The following is a 21,720-nucleotide window of genomic DNA, read 5'->3' on the forward strand; positions in this document are numbered from 1 at the left end:
AATTGTCAGCATCCTTTTAAATAACATTTTAGGGCAATGCTTACTGGTAAGAATACTAACATTTATTTTAAAGTTAAATAGTCCAAGAATCATCCCTCCGTCAGCACTGTTCCATGATTTCCATTATGTTTCTAATTATGAAATGCCATGAAACACATATCCCAAGAAATAAAGAATAAACATCACATTCCTGAAAAACTACAAGACGATAGCAACGAAACAAAACAAAACAGAATACAACAAAGTGGGAAAAGGAACCAAGGGTTTTTGCTTACCTTGAATTTTCTTTTTAGACCCTAGTTGTGTTGTATTCAGAGTCATGTTTGCTTAGAGACCCAATGAGGCAGAACCTGGAAGGTTACGGCTGTTTCATTCAACAAAGCAATATTCACACAAAAATAAACATACGCATACAACTATTTACTGCAAAGCATTTCGAAAACTCATAAAACCATAGAAGTCCTTGTTTTGCATCAGCATGGAAAAACGTATTAAACCAACTAAAATACTTTATATTTTGAGAATGTATAACAAATAGAGACGGTGCGTAAATTCATAGAACAAACTAAATGCTAGGAAACATGCAGAACATGGTTTAAGAAGACTGGATGTGTGAACTTAAAATAATATTTCCTAATTTTAGGTTCTCTGTCTCCATAACTTTTGCTCCTCTTAGGGCTGATAATAGAATACAGGTAATATGGTATATATTATTTGTATAGAAAGGACAATGATAAAATATTTTAACTAACTCTCGCTGCATATAAACATCAGTGTTTCGTCTTCTAGCATATATGCTATTGTGACCAATTTGTAATATAAGCATAATGAGATATATGCAAGGAAACTTTTTTCCATTTTCATACAAAAAGTAAAAATATTGCAAAATATATTATTTGTGCATTAAAATCATTCAACAAGATGAGTTAGCCATCTTGGTAAGGCAATTGTTTTCAAATATCATTTTATCTTAAAGTATATAAATGTTGTCAGGGGTAACATTCATGACTATGTGGAAATGAATCAGCAATATAAATCTGTTATTAATTTAATGTCAGAATTTTTAGAAAAATAAATATATGTATAGAAATGCTTTGGTCTGTGTGAGATATCTTGCACGTAGGGGTTTCAACAGAGTGTGGGCAGCCCTGGGAAGGAAGAGAGACCCTGGCTGGAGCCTTCACTCGGGGCAGGGGGTGTACTGAAATCTGGAGACAAACTGGCACAGCACACTCTGACAGGTAGAGTCCTCGGATTATAGCATCATCAAAAAATCAATAGATACTGACCGCTGGACGGCTTTGTCGTGTCTGGACAGCCTGTGGCTGGTGGTGGGCACCTCCTCAATCTCGTCGATGTCACAGGCGTCGGCATCTTGGGAGTAGTTGTGTTTCATGACGAGGATGTTCCTTCTGCTCACGGGAGGACCGAGGGGCTTGACCGGCTGGGCGGGCATGTCTGTCAGGATGGAAGCCTCTCTTGTGCTGAGGTTGCTGCGGCTGCCTTTCGTGCTGGACAGCTGGGATCCACAGTGATGGTCGTGAATGCATTTGGAAGATGACCTCCGCAGTTTATGGTAGTTCTCAAAGTCATCTGCCACGTCTGCAAAGTCGGCAGCCGTCCCTGTCCCTCTGAGGGTGCACAGCTCATAGTGCGGAGGCTCAAACACCTCCTGGAAAGCAGTCTGGTCAAAGTCTGACTTCCTTGGGACGTATTTTTTACGGGGCTGTTTGATCTGTACAATGACAGAAATGATAATAAGGATGATCACAATGCAGGAAGTCACGCCAATCACAGTCCCGCTGGTGTTGGTGAGCTGATCCAGCAGGCTGGCTTTCCTCTTTTCTGCAGGTAGGAGAGAGCGGAGACGACAGACAGACAACAAGAGACAACCCACCACATGTTAATGTCATGGTCAGAACATGTGCTGAAAACTTAGAAACGAGATAGGCTGAGCGTCGAGATTTTGCAAGCTTAAAGCAGCAGAAGAAAATATTTTAAATTCAACAAAATTTCTTACTTGTTAAAAGGCCCTATCTTCTAGCCTTACGATGACCGTCCCATTGCCCAGCATCTCTGATTTCAATAAACATCCGTGTGTACACGTATGTATGCATATTCATATATACATAATGCTGAAGAAATATGTACCAGGTCAAAATTGCATGACAATCAGGAATGAACTGGTGATTTTACAAATTAACTTCTTTCTTAGTTACGAGAAAGCTCAAACTCCCATATGAGGAACATGAAAGGCATCTGTATCATTTTGTATTTATGTTTGACAGGGAAACTAAAGTTAAAACAACAGCAATATTGTGACACCAAAGGATAATCCATTTCAAATTTAGGACAGACATTTGGGGCTGGAAGCATGAGGGCTTGCATAGACTCTTTCCCAAATTCAGTAGCCATGACTGACAAAAATAGAGGCGAAGAGACAACGGTTTAAACTCTGTTTAATGGAACTCTGTAAAACATCCTGATGGTGTGTGGCGAAGGCAGAGGCATTTCCTGGAACATATCTGCTAGATTTCTTTAGGGACAGTGAACTCCTGTGCATTGGAACCATGACCAGTTCCTTTGGCCCTCAAATCATCATCTCTAATCAGAGATGCTTCAGAGAGGAACAGAAGAGCCCTGTTCACACTGGAACACAGAGGAACAAAATCACAATATCTGAAGAAGTGGGGAAAAGAATGAGGAGAAATTAAGTGTCAGAAAAGCAGCCAATACTCCACCATGCTGACATGATGGGAGTGCAGAGGGGAGGGGAGCGAAACCAGAAAACCATCCGGAAATTCCAGAAACTCGACAAGAGATCTCATATCCAGGTTCAACACAGTCCAAGCAGGACAACGTAAGAGCACCACACCCAGACAATGTTAAAAATGTTACCAAGGTCAGACTGAAACATAGAAATGAACAAGGGATCACAAAGCAGCCCAGGAGAAGAGCCCCAAGAGGCCACGATCCGATTCACCAGTGGAGGCCAGCAGGCCACGTGGGGCATACATAAAGTCCTACAGACCAACCGAGGGTCACCACAGCTACACACCGCAGACCAAGACCAATTGCCAAGGCAAGTACTGTCAAAATGAAATGAAGAATACCAGGTAAACAAAAATGAAAAAGGAAGTCAACACTGAAGGAGCTGCCTTAAAAATATATGGAGGGAGGTTCTTTGAGCTGAACGCATGTGACCTAAGACAATAACAAATCCAAATGAAAAAAATTAGACACAGCAACTGAAATAGGAAACTGAATACATCCAATGAAGGAAATTATGTAAATAATTATGGAAGTTCAGTTGCATATTTCACCCACATTCCTTACTTAAAATTGTAAAAAGGCAAGGTTATAGGGTATATAATGGTATTTCTGAGCTTACAACTTATGGAAATGTAATGTATTTGGTGATAATGATAAAAAAAGGTTGGTAGAAATTAAACTGTTATGAGAGAAAGGAAATTATACCAGAGGACAATATAAATTTATGAAAACAAATGAGGAGTCCAGAAACATTCGATTAAAGGAGTTGTCTAACAAATTACATTAATCTATATCTGCTGTCCTTTCTTCTCCCAATATGAGATATAAAAATACATAAATTAATGACTACTACAATGAATTTAACATATATAGATGTAATATGGAGAAAATGTGAAAAATGGAAGAGAGAATAGAACTGTACAGGAGTAGTTTTTATATATCTCACTAGAATTTTTGTTATAAATCTTAAATATATCCTGAGAAATCAAGCTATATACTAAGAACCCTGAAGCAACCACTAAGAAAATAAATCAAGAATACCTTGAAAAACTACTTAAAATTAAAATGTTACTGTAGAGTATGTTAACTTATAAAGAAGATAAAAATAAAGAAATTAAAGATAAAAAATGAGACATATAGAGAACAAAAACTATAATAGTGAATATACATCCAACTATATTAACAGTGATGAAATGGGAATAGATTAAATGACTAAAGAAAAAAGCAGAGATTGTTAGACTGGATTAAAAAAAATAGATCCAACAATTCATTGCCTTCAGAGAAAATGCTTTATAGGCAAAGACACAGTCTGAAATTAAAAGGGTAGAATTACAGTCCAAAGAAAGGTGGTTACACCAATGTCAAAGTATATTTTTAAGACAAAAAAAAAGTTTCTTAACATTACATCATTTTATGTTGATAAAAGGGTCAATCCATCAAGGAGACAAAATAGTTGTAAATTTTTACAGACCTTTCCACCAAGCTAAAAAATGCACAAATCAAAAGCTTTACAGAGTTGAAGAGAGAATCAGAGGATTCAAGAATGATACTTAAAGAACTGAATACTCTCTCTTAATAATGGACCAGAGGCGAGAAAATCAAAAGGAAAACAAAAATCTTGAACACCTCTGAAATAGGCCTATTAGACATAGCAGTATCTCAGATTCACCCAATATCAACAAGACATATTCCTTTCAAGGGCATGTGGGACATTCTTTTAGGCTACATTGTAGGCTAAGGCCCAACAGCAGACCTGATCAATTAGAAATGATTGAAATGATAAGAAAGAAGTGCATTCTCCTATCACAAGAGAATGAACTGCAAACATAAAGTAAGTTTTCCTCATCTGGAGAAAGGGGTTTGGTTTTCCCCCAAGCTCACAGGTACACATTCTCTCAATGCTCTTGGCTCCAATGTTCTTTACAGGTATGGCCACAAGTCCACCTTGGGCAGAAGGCTGATGGTGACTACTACTCTTCTCCAGTGCTGCATAAGGGCAGGTCCGACAATATTTAACTTCTCATTTGCTCCCAAGTGGTTCTTCCACAATTGTCACCAACACCCCCATGGAAGTACTTGATACCAGACAATTCTTTCTAATGGACCTGCCATTCTAAATGACTAAATCAAGCAATGGCTACTCAACACTTCTGCTTGAAGAAAGCCTTTTGATAGATAACATTGGACTTTTATAAACATAATAGAATTATTTGCCTGTTTATTTTTCTTTGATAATTGTTTAATATTGACCTTGAGTGAAAGAGTTTATATGGTACTTCGAACTTAACTAATCAATGCCACACAAACCAGCCAAGTAACTCTGTTTAAATGAAAAAAAAAAAAAATCTGTGTGCATAGGCTAGAGAAGGGCTCAGGGACACTAGTTACTATTTTTATTGGAAAGAAAGTAAAGCATTTTGGTAGCAAAATAGAAGTGGAATTAGGTGGCAGGAAGCAATTGGAAGTATCAATGCCCCTGCAACATATTTTATCACTAGAAGATGAGCTCAAAGAGCAACAAAGACAAACTGGAGTAAATTAGAAGTGTCACCATGGATTTAAGGGGTACCCGTTACACTAGGGAAAAAATGTGCTGTGCTGTAGGCATCCATATAATTTCCATGGTTATGCAGACTCTAACAAGATGTCTTTAATGGCCATTCCAGTATCAATTATTGTCCAGTATGCATGCACAAATTAGGAAACTTCTGGATACAGTGCAAATCAAGGTAAAGAAAATTGCTTACAGATTGGTTATATAAAACAGATGAAGCTCATAGAAGCCACTATATGCTCATTTTTTAAGTAAGGTGCATACAAACTTCTTTCCCATTCCTTAGGAAGGGGACCTTGCATATTTCAAGATCTGATCATTACCTTTACAGTGATTTTCGTCCCAAGGATACACACAGTTCTGGAGTCCGTTGCAGACCAATGTATTGTTAATACACATGTTACTATGGCAGAAGAACGTGTTGCCTTCACAAGGAGCTAAAAACAAAGAACAAGACAAAGAAAGAGAGCTGCATCTTAGCTCAGTCATAAATCACACTGCAAAAAGATTAGATTGATAATTTGCCAATAGATCAAGGCAAAAAGTCAGCCATGTGATATTCAGAAGTATGGCTTTAGCATTCATTGTCTCTTGTGTATTTTTCTGGGGGGCTCAGCTAATAAGACAGCATGAGACTTCTGCCATGAATCCTACCATCCACAGAGGGTTCTAGCTTGTTTTTAAGTCATACATTAATTGAGCAAAACCTGTATACTGACTACTGATGTGGATTATTCTTTACAAAGAAATCCCACATGCATAACGTTAGTTTTGCTGTACAAAACCACATAATTGCAACATTAAAATATTTTGAAAAATACATATCAGATAATAATGAGAAAATATTCATAAATCAATTCCTGTGAAGTCACTTAGGCATATGAAAAAAAATACAAGTCATGGATACTCAGAATCAAGAGGAAATTAATCCTGAACATCAGAAACAATATATTAATTCAAATTTTATATACACACAAAAAAAATAAAACTAGCCCATTATGCAAGTATTTTATACATTCTAGTGATAGACTACAATGACCATGATTTCCAAATTATTATGCATATTTAGGCACTGTGAAGTAAAACTGAAACTCAAAGAAAACAAGAAAGCTAGGTTGATAATTACATGGGACAGTCAATTCAGCAAGGTAAAATGTTAGATATGATTTTAATGTTAAGAAAATGTTCCTTTTTATGATTTGAAGAATGGCATGTTTAGAACAACCTTTATAGTAACACTGCATTGTAGATTAGAGTAGGTCCAGAGTCCTTTAAGACAAACTTGTTTTTACCTCTGTAATCACTGTATATCTCATGAGTTATAATTCTTATTGTTTTAAATAGTTCTGTAATTATTATACATATAGACATCCTAGAAAAATGTATGGCCTACACAAAATGGGTAATTTGTGGTGATTAGTTGAATGAGCAATAAAAACCTATTGATCTATTTTGCTGTGATGGAATCAATCCTCAGGCAAGTACCCTACACTGAGCTAACCCTCCAGCCCAGTGAAGACTTTTTAAGGATCAAGATTTCTTAAAACTACAGTCATACATGATGACATTTTTTTTCATTTTCAAAACTAGTGCCTGTATTTTACAATATTAGCTTTGTTAGTCTATTTTAGATATGATTCAAAATGGTCAGGAAAATATTTTGCATAAGGCAACTTGGAATATTTTAACACTTCTAGAGAAATTCTTAAAGTTCTCAAACCCCAAGAAGTCAAAAGCAAGACATAGCTATGTTGGATTTAGACACAGTACCTCCCCCCCCCCCATTGACTTTTAAGTTCCAGGTAGAGGGTGCAAAGACTTCCTAGTCAGTTTCATATATATATATATATATATATATATATATATATATATATATATATATATATATATGAAAAAGTAGAGAATACAGTCATTTTGAAAAGAACAGTCTCATACCTGACATTTTATTGAGTTAGTGACTTGTTAAGCACTATTAAAAACTGCTACAATGTGAAATTTAATCATCTAATACATTGCTGCAAAAATCTGCTTTTTATTATGGTGCTAAATTTGAATTTCTGTAGCCAACCATAATCGTTTTTGTAGAACTTATATGGTCTGTTGAGCAGATAATAAATGATGTCAAAATCTATACACAAAGCATAAGGGAGTTTTCTGCAAATTGGTTTGAATAACTGCAAAATGGTTTTGTAAAAAGCATGACTTAATTCACTGCAGTGATTTCAGAAGGCTAGTCATCCAACAAGTAAAGAATACCTGTAGAGAGACATGAATATTTATTGATCTTTCATAAAGAATTGAAAATTATTATAAAAATTATCTAATAGAATGGGTTAACTTAATACTTCTAAATATGTAAATAAAAGCATTACTATATTCTGGATTTAAGTGAAGTTCAATGCTATGTTGATAAGAGCACTGACATTTGAATTTCAAGTAGTCCACATTGATCTTACTTGTTTCTGTTTCTTATTAATTGTGAAACTGTCAATTGATGTGCTGGAACCAGTAATCAAATTTTAGTGGTTTTACTGACATTCAATAGATAATCTAGGAATACCAATAAATCGCATTCCTGATGCTTCTGGGCATTAAATAATTTTGCAAACGTGCCAGTTTAATTGGAAATCATCATCACTCTTTTTTTTGCATTATTTTAGGCAATGCTTCATATCTTTTCTCCTTTAGTTTCGATAATTTATAGACTTCCTGGGCAAATGATAAACAAAATACGTGCATGCTCCATCACACACAAACACACACCAAAAATGCAATTAAACACTGCATGGCTAAAAACCAGATCTATAACATCTATAACTTTGAACAAAAATTAATCTTTGTCTTATAAATAGCAAAAATGTAATTTTATATTGGTTTCTGAATGTAGTGAGCTTGTCTGGATACTTCTCTGATAAATATAGATAGGCAGTGGGTCCTTCAAGATTCTCATTTCTCTTCTGCTTAAGAACTCAAAGGGTACGTTCTGGTAACCAACTCAAGCTCACAGGAGTATTGGTCTCAAGGGCCTCCTGAGCATAAGCTGTGGGGACGCTCCTACTACAATCCCACTTCATGGGCAGAGAAAAAAGAAACTGATTTGTTAAAATGCAGTGAAATAATCTAGTTGGTCAAGAGAATGGCATACATATAAAATACCATTGCTCTTGATTTAAATAACCACTTAATAGAAAGTGAACCCCATAACATTGCCAAAGGAGTCTTCCCTCACTGACCTCGTCTCCCTCATGAATCAGCCTATGTGCATAGTAAAAAGTGTACTGTTTGGGCTGTGCCATCAACTGGATTGTAAATAAACCTCAGCCTTGTGACTCTGGCTGCAAACAGGAAGAATGCTTATGTATTTGCTTCTTCCTTGAGCAGAAGCAGGCTTCTGAGACTGACCAGTGACTGTGGGTGTTTTCAAACTCCTTGCTCTGGAGCTGGCTAAGCATTCAGTTACCCAGTTACCACATCTGCCAAATAAGGGAAGGTAATCCTTACTCTAGAGATTGCATTATGTCCATAACATAGTGTGGCTATACAGATGCACACAGAGGCATGTTGGTGACTGTGTGAGGAGAATGTTGCACAGAGACTGTGAGTCAAAACATCTCATTTTGAACAATGGGCCCAGCACTTCTTGGTTGTGTGACTCTGAGCAAACATATTCAAATGTTTTGTTCCAGTTTACATCTGTCTGATGGTGACAATCTTTACCACATAGAGTTATCATGAGAATTAAATGTGATAAACTCATAAATACCATAAAACAGATACTGTCCCAGTGTATATGATAAATAGAGTTTAGCTATTTTTGAACTATTCTACTATGAAACTTACCAAATATAAAATAAAACTTTTCAATGCGGAGGAGATGAATGATACAAAATTTAAGTGACTTACTGGATACCGAATTTCTTAACTTGTGAAGTAGGGACTGTCATTTACGGACCCTTGTTAGCACAGCATGAGGATGAAAAATTCAAAGATATGATTGGGGTGTCCCTGAAACTAGAGATTCTGTGAGGCTTAGGTACATTTATATCCTGGAGGGTATATGTCTCTGCCACATCCTTGCCCAGCATAAAACACTGTGGTTTGATTCTAAAAGGGGAGAAGGAAACAGAATTTATGCCTACTAAATATCTTGATAATTGTAAGTTTCAGCATGGGGTTGTACTATGTAATGGGAGAAAGACTTAACTGTTTAAGATATTTACTTTTGATATTCCATTTTTAACAGTTTCACAATCAAATTTTTAACAGTTTCACCATCAAAATAGCATGCATTCTTTAACATCAAATTGTCAGGTAGATATTCATGTCTCATTTGGAAAGACATGATAAACAATATTTAGAAGAGAATGCATCTTGGTTTTCTGGCTCCAATATAAAAGGAATGATTTCTCAAAGTGTTGAGTGATCCTATACAATTGAGGCATGAATTAAAGTGACAATATTTTCTTACAATCGTAGTAACATAATTTTCAGAAATTGCATACATCCAGATTTTATATTTATAGGTATTTTAACTGCAATTTTTCAATTCAAAGTGTGTCCAGTGAATAGTTATCCACACATTTCACAACTAGTTCTTTGGAAACACAAAATTTAGTACAATGTTTAACTCCAGAAGGGAAGAAGTATATTGTGAGAAAGTGAGACCAAGAAGCAGGGTTTGGGACTTGCTTAGAGTCAACTGCAAACTGAAGTTGTCAGAGAAGTTGCGCGGCAAAAAAGCCTGTTCAACTTTGTTTAACATTTAATCCAAGTAGTTCTAATTTCATTTGCTCACAAAAAATATTTTTAAACTTCAGGAAGTATCACCCTTGTGTTTAAAATCATAACAAAAAAATCCTTAATTCTTAAGGAGATATAGAATAGTCTAGGATATTACAAGACATAAACTTGGGTGACAAATAAGAACATACTTTTGAAAAACTATAAAAACTCTTATGGAAATGTTATTGAAAATACATAAGTCAAAATGCAATAGTGATTTCTAGAAATTACTCCAATTACACTGTACTTAGCTCTTTTCAGATTTTTTACTTAGACATGTATACACAGAATTAAAAGTATATGTATAAAAACACCCGTGTAGTTTCATTATTGGGGAAAATCTCATAACATTTCAGGAAAAGAATACCAAATGTTAACCAAGAAATCCAATTTTGTCTTTGGGATTTTTGAGTCTGTAAATGGTAATTTTTGCATGACATCTATACTTCGCTATATTCAAGAATAAAGAACTTAAAATGTATTTCATTGTTTCTAGGTTTTGGTTGCTTTCATTTTTAATTTTTTCCTTTTGTTTTTATTTTTTTTTCCTTTTCTTTTAAACTTACATCTGTTCCCATTCTGACCACAAGGTGGCGGCCACACACTAAATTTCAGTGACAGTGTTTCAATCCTTCATTAGGATTGCATGCACCTGTGACTAACCACGTTTATATGCACATCCTACTGACTCTTTAGAAAGAAACTATTTAGCAGGAGACAACAGAAATAACTTTGAGCACATTTTAATTATGAAGCAAGAAAGATGGATAGCCAACATACAAAATTAAGGAAGTTTTACAGAGTGTGTTAAATAAGGAATCATAAAACACATGTTTTACAATGCCACAGACCTCAGAGTATAGCATCATTCTCTTGTGTGTCTGATCTGTCTGGTCTGTTAGCAGCACTGTTTTGAATCCACAATTAAAGGGCTTTATACTTATAGCTGCTACTTGAATGCTGAAGCCATTAAAGCTTATTCTACCTGGATTATTCCATCTTCTGTTTTTAAAATAGATCCAGTAATTCACTAAATAATATTCAAGAACTATTAAAATAAAATTGAAGTAAAAGGGGTAGATTTCTCTCTGAAACACTGATAATTCAAAAACCTGTATTTGTGACTAGTAAAACTATCATTTGTAGATTAATTCAAATAAATCATAATACTGCATCAAGAAAATCTGCAATTTATAATGTTTCGATGATTCCACTGATCATCTGAAAAGGCACAAGTCCCAGGGTCAAATGACCCTCTGGCCACGCCCATCCACCGTTCTCCCAGCAAGTCCCCCTCATTTCCTGCTTCCCTTATAATCCTGTCTTCTACCTCTGCCAGCCTGTGGGCACAGCTACATGCTCCTTCACACACATGCACACTTACCGCACATCCGCCCACACCCCAGTGCCACACCCAGTCCCTTGGGACTTCTGCTTCTTTTCTTTCTTCATTTTCATCTTTTCTCGCTAAGTTTCTTAGGGCCTTGCTGTGTTGCTGAGGCTTGCCTTGACCTTGTGATCCTCCTATCTCGCCTCCCAAGTCACTGGGGATTGAAGGCGTGCACCCCTGCATGCAGCTTGGACCCATGTCTACGTTTATTAAAACTTTCTGAACCTCAAGATGCTATGGAGCCTCTTGCTGTATTTGGTTCAGAGATGTGAAAAAAGCTTCACATTGTTTTAATCATGTCAACATTATATACAGTTAGATAGTGAATTCATACTACACAGCAAAATCTAGCACACCCGAAACTCCGTTGATTTTATTCATAGAAATTTTGATCAATTTAGGTGTGCTCTCTGCCTTCTGAGGCCACGTTGCTGGTGTCTGCAGACGTCTGTAGTCAGAGTTCCAGAGCCACCATGGGCTCCCCCTCTTCTCCCGCCTTGACCTTTTTGTGATGCCCTCAGCTGCACTCTGAGCCCACGCCCTTGACTCTGGGCTCACACCTGGCTCTGACTCATGTCTGAGAACCAGACTTGCCCTGATCATTCAAATGGCTTCTCAACATCTCCACTTGGAATTCTAGTTACGTTCTCAAGTGAAGCAGGGCTGACTGGGGCCACAGAGGACCCTTATCCCCCTAGTCCTCTTAGTGCCCTCCTCCACCTTGATTCTTCCCCCACACAGGGTACAGGGTCCGGCCTCCCCCCAGCCCTGCAGGCTCAGGATTTTCCTGAGTCCTTTCTTCCTAGACAGCCTTGAGCAAACTAGCCATCACTTGTGCCTCAACCCCAGGCTCTTGTTAGAATCTCCACTGCTGCCAAAGAGCATGGCCACCTCACCCTCTGCACAGGGTCCTTGGAGACACGGGCCACTGGGAGCTTGGCCACTGGGCAGTCTCAACCAGCCCATGATTCCCCACTGCTAGAGATACTCCAGTTCCTTCCTTGTAGACTTAATTCCAAGTCCTTAGCTCACAGCGGCTTCTATGCTCACAGCCGCTGACTGTCCCAGGCCTACCTGTGCCTCCGAAGCTCAGATGTCACCAGCACCAGTACAGCACAGGCACCTCATCCCCGCTGTCCCACGGGTGACCCCGGGTGGTTTCCTCCACCGCTCTTGTTAGGAACTGAGCTTTCTCTCTTTAATTAACTTACCTGAGCATCATTTACCTCCTCATCTAAGACCGAATGGCAAATCCCTGTGCTGCTTCATTAGGTGCTTAATGCAGGCTTGCTGGCAGGCCATGTACCCCAGTGGAAATTCTTGAGGCAGCACCATGTATATGAAGTGCTACCCTTTCACTAGATCTGACAGTGGCTTTGATTTCTAAGGAATTTCAAGCTTTTCCTGACAAAGTTGATGGAGGAAAAGAACTGAAACATCAGAGATGGTAATGATAAGTAATCAATTCAGTATGCACTTTTGAAACTTCAAGACTGGATTGAAAATGTTTATTTTGCTTTAATTGCCATTTTAACTGTGGTATTTTAATTATAGGAGCAAAATTGTTAGAAAGTATAAAGTATATCAGGCCTCAGCATTGCCCCCCAAAACAAATGTTTGGTTTTTTTCCCTAAAATAAATGGAAAAATTTCCCCTGCCACCATATTTTAACCTTCATGTGGCCCTTATGCTGCCTAGATACAAGAAATGACATTCTATTTGAAAAATGCTGAAGAAATTTGAGGTCAAAATAGATTTGTGCATCTTCTCTTCATGTCCTGCATTATTTTCATGTTTGTTTTGAAAAAATCAATACCTGTTCCCAAAATGCTGTGACTAGAGTAATCATCAAAAATATTCAGCATTTTCAAGTAAGTTACATCTTACTCTCCTTTTTTAAATATGGGACATTCTGTTCAAGAACTTGAGTTTAATCTCAAATACAATTATTAGATTCCTCCTCAACCATGCATTCCTGCTATTTTAAAAGATATTATTTTAAGAAAACAGAAAGACATTTTATGTGAAAATTATATTCTGCAGATAGGGACAATTTCTTTCCGGACACATGGTGTGAACCACATCACGAGTTATCTATTCCTTTTTCATTCCAAGAAATTACTGTATATTTTTATACTATCATCTCTGCCTTGGGTCAGGTGCACAATGATTTATTCATTTTGAGCAATTAGATGCTGCAATTACAATGAGGAGATCCTGAATTACTTTGAGTCTGCACTCTGATTATTATTAGGCCTGGGACTCCAGGTCCAGGGTTCGTTTAGGTGGCTGTTTTATGCATGTAGGCAACACTTGGTTCATTTAGACATATTGTTTTTATAAAGGTACCCTACTTGGTTTCATTCATAAACATGCCAAAATCCAAAAAGGGAACTTGTGGTAAATAAAGACCACAGACCCTGGAGCTGGTGATGATTCTGTACTTCATGTGCTAATGAATCAAGATACTCATTTTCTGTCTCCATGGAGCAAACCTATAGTGTGTAGTTTCAGTGATGGATGTGAACTACAGCGGCTGCAGAACCTGAATCAGAGAGATCATACATATTATCCCAATGGATCCTTCCCAAAATCACAGGAAGCCAGCTGCCTTCATGTTTGTTCACGGGGTGGCTTGACCCACCACAGCAGGCCGCATGGCCAGGGAACCTTCAGCGAAGGCCCCACAGGCTGAGCTCTTCAGAGAAGAAACACAGGAGCTAGGTTGTTTAAATTAATGTGATTGTTTTGATCTAACAAGTCACTAGAATGAATTGACTTTAATGTTATGTGATTCATTAAACTATGTGAATAAACACATAAGACTTTTTTTCAGGGATTGGAGTAACCATGTCAAAAATAAAAATCCATCAAGAATACATTTCAAATTTAAAATACTTTGACAGGTGTTTTCTTTTATGGTATGATTGGGCTGAAAGAAAAGTGTAAAAAGGTGAAAAAAGAAGAAGATAGAGGAGAGAGGGAAGAAAGGAAAGAGGGTGGTGCCTGGCAGATGATATACTTTCACCACTTTCCTTAGCTTAATAGCCTCATTGCATTTGAAAGTGAGGAGTGTTAACTATCAAGGTTTCAGGTTGCTATGATCCTGCTTACAGGGAGATATCAGCCACCTTCTATTGGCTGTTTGCTCAGTTCCCGACACATGTATTCAAAACTTTACCCATCACTGTGATGTTTCCCCATTTTTTTTGAAAAGGGATTAGAAGTCTAAAGTCTAGTCATTACATATAACAAAGGGGCAGAACTAATTGGCTGTCCCTGAGCACATGCTCTTACAATTCTTGTCATCTTATTATGGATTTATTTTTAAATAACAAAACAAGTTTTTAAAAGATAATTTATAATTTTGTTTCTGAAAAATAGTGAGCATTAGTTTTAAACTTCTAAACACATATTCACTTTAAAATTCCAAACACATATTCAATTTATATCAATGTAAATTATATTGATCTTTGGAGCACATTTCCATTTTGAGGATATTTCTGTAGTAATAAAATAATTAATTTAAAAATAATTTCCTAATGGTCAGGGGGCAAGAGAAGAATGGAGGTACTTTGGGTGGAGCAGAAGGGGAGTGTGTGGGAAAGAAGATGGTAGAATGAGACGGACATCATTACCCCTATGTATGAGTATGATTGCACGAAAGGTGTGACTCTGTATCATGTACAAACAGAGAAATGAAAAGTTGTGCTCCATTTGTGTAAAACAATAAAATTAAATAATAATAATAATAATTTCTTTATATAGATGAGAACTTAATAGTTGTGAGGTGGACATGTGTTCAGATGCACTGTTATCAATTGGCATTGTATACAATCGAGCTTCAAGATTACCTAATTAGTCTTCCCATAATTTCAGACAAACAGCTCATTTGTTAATAAGAAAAAAGTAGAAGAGAAATATCAAACCTACTGTGGTTAATTGAGCAATGCCCTCTCCCTAGGTGTCCCCCATGTTAATTATCAGAGCCTTTGAAGATTACAGTCTGTGTCCAAAAACCTGCACAGGTGCAAAGAAATTAAGGCCTTCCAGGTGGAGAGACTTCCCTGGATCATCCAGGTGGGTCAGTGTAATCAGTAGACAGAGAGGGAGAGAGAAGGCGACTGAGACAGAGGTGGTGTAACAGAGAACAGAATTATGCATGGTGCTGTGCTGCTGGTCCTGAAGAAGTGGCATGGGCCAAGGATACAGCCCTGGAAAAATGTAGGGGACCTTCTTTCCCTACAACCCTCCAGGTGGCAGATAGTAAACGGAACTGTTGTTTGAACACTGCGTTACAACTACAGTAGGAGTCTGATGCACCGTGAATAGCAAGGGCCGGCAGCTCCGGTGGTCAGAGCATTGACTGGCCAGCCTTCTGCAGAGGTAGGGCTGCTGTCCACACAGCAAGGAGGGGAAGTGGCCGCCAGAAATGGAAAAGTAGGAATGGACCTCCACTTGGGAGGACAGCTGCTGTCAACCAGGAGTCTCTGACAATCCACATTGGGACTGGCTGTGAAATGTGCCCAGGGTAACATCTTTCTGTCTTTACAATGTGGAGGTGAATTCAAGGGTATGTTCACTCAGAATCAAGTGGGAGGCAAGTGCTGAGGCTCTAGTGTCTTGGGAGGTTGCACACTGCAGGGCTTAACCAAGGAACTCATCCCCAGGTACTTGGTTGAATGCATATGTCAGATGACAAACTGGAAAATGTCTATTGTGGTGGATTCACAGTGGTTGTTTTAGTCTGAGATAATAGATCATTAGACAGCAATGACATACCCTTAGCTATCAGCATAACTAAAACTGTATTGATCGCTTGTTTTCTGAAAACATAGATGAGTATTAATCATCTCAGTTTAGAAAATAGTATGTATAGTCTTATTTTCCCAGACTTAATACCTCCAATTAGATCTTGATTTCATATCTATTAACAAAACAATATAAATATCCCAAAAAGCAGAAAAAAAGAAAGATTAAAGAAACCATTATAACCTAAAAATAATTACTATTGATATCTTAATTTCATTGTCCTCTGCAAATGTGTTATGTGTTGAACAGGTGCTATATACTAAATATGGATCCCAAATATTTATGGTATATTGGTGATGACATGTGTGTTTATTTCTACATGCTCTTAGTGGCTTGTTTCGGTACAGTTTTAGGCCAGCTTTCACCCACCCCATCACCTTAACAATGAAGTCTACGTGTGCTCCTAGGACCACTGAGCCAAACCACTTAGCATTTTCCATTTTTTCCCATTATTTCAAACACACCCGTCACATAGTCCATACTTTCAGAGGTTACTAGCCTAGAGGATGAGGTGAGACCCATCTTGGTCTGCTCTGTGTTCTGCAATTCTGTGGCCTAGTTTTACACCGCCCTTCAGAACACTTTCCTTTTCCTCCCAGCAGCATATTGGCTTTCACCTTGCCCTGCCTCCTACCAATTGGGCATCCCATCCCTTTGTTAATAACTCGGCACATGAGCAGGCAATGGCATCATGATTTGACATTATCATGTGCATTTTTGCTTCCTAGACAACTGATCATTTGCTCTTTCTCTGTAAATCAATCTTTCACTCCATTTTATTGTCAGCATATTTGGTGCATATTCTCAAAGTGCCACTGAACATGGTGAACCAACTCACTGACATTTAAAGTTATCATCTGTAATTCTTTCTTGTTTAAGATCCATCAAATTTAGTTTATTGGGTTTTACTTAGTTATTTCAACATTAGAAACAAGCACTATCCAGGACAGAATGCCAACTTTGTAAACAAGACCCAGATGGAAGGCTATACCATGTTCTAGACAGGAAAATATAATAAAACTGAGGGCTGAAATCATAACCCATCACCTGCAGAAGATCAAGGATCCAACTAATACAGACAAGTGCTGAGAAAAACACTCTGCTAGCAGGAATTCAGCTTTGCAGAATAAAAAGTTTTATTGGGTAATTACTAAAGTCAATGAGGAAATGTGTGGTGGGAGGTGCAGAACAGAATACCAGATATAAATGAAGATTCTGTGCAGTGAGTCACACCCTTGAGTTGAATTTGAATGAGTGTGGTTCAGTAGCACGTTTAGGAAAAGCAACCATCTTACTCAGCTGTATGCATCAACTTCTGAGTGCTCAATTGTTTACACAGCAAAAGTGCAAATAGGAATAACACAATGAAAAATCACTGATGCTTAGGCTCAGAAGATAGTGGTAGTCACTCAATTTTTAGGGTCAACTGATGTTGGAGTAGTTATTTTTCCTTGCTTTTGTATAATTATTTTTTGCCAGGGTTCATAAACTACCAAATTTAGAATTAGTAATATATTCATAATCAGTAATAAATTAATGTTTTATGTAATATGTTAAGATTGACACTTATATCATTAAAAATCCACATCATTGCAATAGGAATATGTTGGTTTTTATGACTGAGTTCTAAAGTACCACAAAATTACTGTCTTAAAACAACAACCATTTGTTATCATGCCCTTGTTCATGTCACACGTCTGGGTGGGACTTAGATGAGTTCTTTCTTAGGGCCGTACAGTTTAATGTCAAGGTGTGTGCTTGGGTTGGGTTCTCAGGTAAGCAGATGGGCTTCTTCGACTTCATGGTGCTGGGGGAACTCAGTACTTTGGATTTATAGGACAGGGCTACGTGCTTTCTTGCTGATTTCCAACTGAAGGATCCTAAGCTCTAGAATACCACCTGTAACTCCCTGCCCAGGTCTTCTATGTGACAGTTTGTTCCTCTGTGGCCAGCAGGAACAGGTGCTACAGTGCGCGGAATCTTTCTGATTTCTTCCATTCCTGGGTTTCAGAACTTCTTTTAAGTGGGAATATTTGGTTAGGCCAGACCCACTAAGATGGTTTCCTTTTAGATTCATGTAAAATCAACTGATTAGGGACTTTACCTCCATGTGCAATATCACTTTTGTCATATAACATAACATGATCATAGAGAAATCACCCGTTACTTCCACAGATTCTGTATCCAAGGGAAAGACCAAAGTTTGTACAACCAGGGTTAGAAATGTTGGGGTCCTGAGAGAATTCCCATCATTCTTCTCTGGCTGCCAGTGCTTCATCATACATTTGCCTTTGCCCAAGGTTCCCATGAATATCATTCTGTGACCCATTGACTCAAAGCCCAAAATGTGATATAAAACCCATTGGCTTGAAGTTGGAAACCTTGTCATCTAAATTTTCAAAACCCTTTGATGAGATTTCTGGGGGTGATTCTTGAGGATTCTGAAAGCCCAGGGGAAGTTTCTCTCCATGTGTGGGCACAGGAAACCAAAGAGACAAGATCTCTGGCCCCCAAATTCCCAGCACATTGTAGGGGGCAGGTTTAAAATTCCGGTTCAAAGGGAAAATAGAGGCAAAGAGGAGTAACTAGGTTACCATCCTTTTGAAATCCATGAGGGGAAATGTTGATTTTTCTTGAGTATGTTTTAAGGTCCAAGAATCACCCTTCTGTAGCTCCTGGCTCTGCTGAGTTCTCTCATGCAATGTAAAATATATATGCAGCTGAGTATTCTTATCAGATTGCTTCATTTTGGGGTTCTGACAACCTTTTCTTTTGCTTCTCTGTCCCTTTCAATCCAAGTTGACAGTGTTTCTGCTGAAATGATTTTCTTAAGAACCTTGTAGGCCTTGCGTGAGATTCAGGGAGTTTTGCTGCATTAAATGAAACCACCCTATAAATCACTTTGAAATGGTCCTTTCTCTGGACTCCCGCTGTGAAGGCCAGAAGTCTGTACCCTTCATCCTTCTGGAAGCCTGCTACTTTGATGTCGAGGCACAATTTAACCTCTTCAAAGCACAATTTTGTTGCTGAATACTGTGCGCTTTGATGCTTCCAATGGCTTAGCAAAGCCTGTACAGCCACAAATTCCGTCTTTTCTCTAAGTCATACTTTCAGCAAACACTTTTACTACCATGGATGGTGGGCGTTTTCAAAACAATTTTGTTCAAATACACTTTTGGTCTAATTGTTCTTCCTTTGATTTATTTGTCCCCTCTCACATGTACCATAAGCAGCATGAAGAACCCAGTTGACATTTTGGCACCTTACTGGGCAGTGACTTCCTGTGCAGTCCATGATCACAACCTTGGTTGGCAGCATCCTGGCAAGACATGATTATCCTGAGCTTTCTGTCACTATAGACCAGGGATTCTCTTTCTTTCAGTTTCTGACAACAGATCTGAACTGCCCTCTGGGCCTCACAGGCCCCGAGAGTCCAATTTCCCACCATCTGGGCGGGCAGTCTAGGCTTTACCCTTCAGGTTCCTTAAAACACATCTGACCACGGGAGCTCAGACTGCTCCTATGCACCCATGTTTGTTACAGTACAGCCACTGTAACAAAATGCCATGAACCAGGTGGTTATGATCCACAGAATTTCATTTCTTACAGTGCTGGGGTTTCAAGTTCAAGATCCAGGCACAACAAATTTGGTATCAGTGAAGTGAGGGGGTGCTCTCATAGATTCCTGTCTTCTCACTCCAACCTCACATGGCAGAGGGCTAAATGGTCTCCCTTGGGCTCTTCTGTCACGGGACAACCCCATTTCCAAGGGCTCTGTCCCCCTGAAATGATCACCTCACAGAGGTCCCACCATCTCAGGGGGGTGAAAGTCTCCATATATGGATTTTGAAATGACAAAAACATAGATTAAGTATTATCTATATTATTATTTGCTATATTATATTATGTATGCAATTATATATTATATGATATAAGCACAGAATTTGTATAGTTATGTCTATGGTTTGAATGGGGTTTGTGACCCCCTACAGGACTCAGGAGTTAAAATCCCACTTGGAAGTATTAAGAGGGTGGAAATTGAATCTGACTATGGATTTTAGAAGTAAAGTCTTTGAGAAATGGTTAGGAATGGATAAAATCATCAGATTAGATTAAATCCTGGTAACTATAGAAGAGGGGAGAGACCAGAGGGTAGACATTCACACACACTGAGCCATTTCTTACCATGTGATGCCCTTTATGACCTTGGGGCTCTGCCAGCACCAGATGCAGTTATGAACTGCTATGGTTCGGATGTGAGGTGTCCCCCAAAAGCTCACGTGTGAAATGATGCATGAAGTTTCAGAGGAGGAATGACTGATTGCGTTATAAGAATCTTAACCCAATCAGTGAATTAATTCCCTGATAGGGATTAACTGAGTGGTAACTGAAGTGGTAGGGTGTGGCTGGGGGAGGTAGAAACTGGGGTGTGGCTTTGGGTATATATTTGTTTCTGGCAAGTGGAGTCTCTCTCTGCTTCCGGATATGATGTGAGCTTCTTCCCTCTGCTATGCTCCCCCGCCATGATGCTCAGCCTCACCTCAAGTCCTGAGGAATGGAGCCGGCCTGCTATGGTCTAAGACCTCTGAAACCCTGAGCCCTCAAATATCAGGAAATAACTTGATTTCAATGAATAAGGACCTGGTCTATGCCCACATAGTTTATTACCCATGATTCCATGTTTGTTTCATGTAATGGTAGAATTTTGTATGATTTTAGCCAATGAAACAGAAACAAAACATCATGATTAAAAAAAAAAAAAGCACTTCAAACACCCTAATCTATTCAGGATGCTACAGCTACATGCCACAGCTCATCAACAACAGAGCTCACAGTTCTGGGGGCTGGAAGTCCAAGATCAAGGCTCACGCAGCCTTTTGTCTGGTCAGTGCCCCTTTCCTGGCTCACAGTTGGAGCTCCTCACTGTGCTACACAGCTTGGAAGAAGAGCCAAAGCAGCTGAGACCTTTCATCAAGGCACAAACCCCTTTCACGAGGGATCTGTCCTCATAACTGAATAGTCTCCCAAGTACCTAAAGTCTCCCACTGGTGATTAGATCTCCAATATGGGCATTTGGGGAAGAAGGACGGTCAGCATGACACTGGGGGTGCGCGAAGGTTGTGGTGGAGGCTTACTGTAACTGTACAAGGTGATCACGAGAACGCCATCTAACTCTCCCCAACTCTAGTGGTCATTTATCCATCCACTGTACAGGCACATCAAGGGCCAGGGGCTCTTTTCCCCTAGGCAGGAAGAACACACTGGTTCACTCACCAATACTGGATTGACTCCCAGAGACGATTTAATCTTTCAGAGCCAACAGATATATCAGAAAATGTTAATACAGTTTCAAATACCTACTGAAATAAAGATGCACTAACTCTAACATATTACTCAGCTCCAGAAGTGA

The 21,720-nt window shown here is 38.5% G+C and overlaps 1 protein-coding gene across 2 annotated transcripts in view; it reads right to left on the bottom strand.

Moving 5' to 3' along the window:
- Positions 1-289: 289 nt before the first annotated feature.
- The window catches only part of NETO1 (neuropilin and tolloid like 1), a gene marked incomplete at both ends in the record, with an annotated part of 101,182 nt that continues 79,751 nt past the window's right edge, over positions 290-21,720 (bottom strand). For both annotated transcript variants that reach the window (XM_081263281.1, XM_081263280.1), the window contains 3 exons: positions 290-350; positions 1,290-1,845; positions 5,650-5,763. In XM_081263281.1, coding sequence (XP_081119407.1) covers positions 290-350; positions 1,290-1,845; positions 5,650-5,763 — 731 coding nt within the window. The remainder of the gene's footprint in view (positions 351-1,289; positions 1,846-5,649; positions 5,764-21,720) is intronic.

The sequence above is a fragment of the Spermophilus citellus genome, assembly GCF_964194105.1.
Source record: "Spermophilus citellus genome assembly, chromosome: 12".
Taxonomy (NCBI): domain Eukaryota; kingdom Metazoa; phylum Chordata; class Mammalia; order Rodentia; family Sciuridae; genus Spermophilus; species Spermophilus citellus.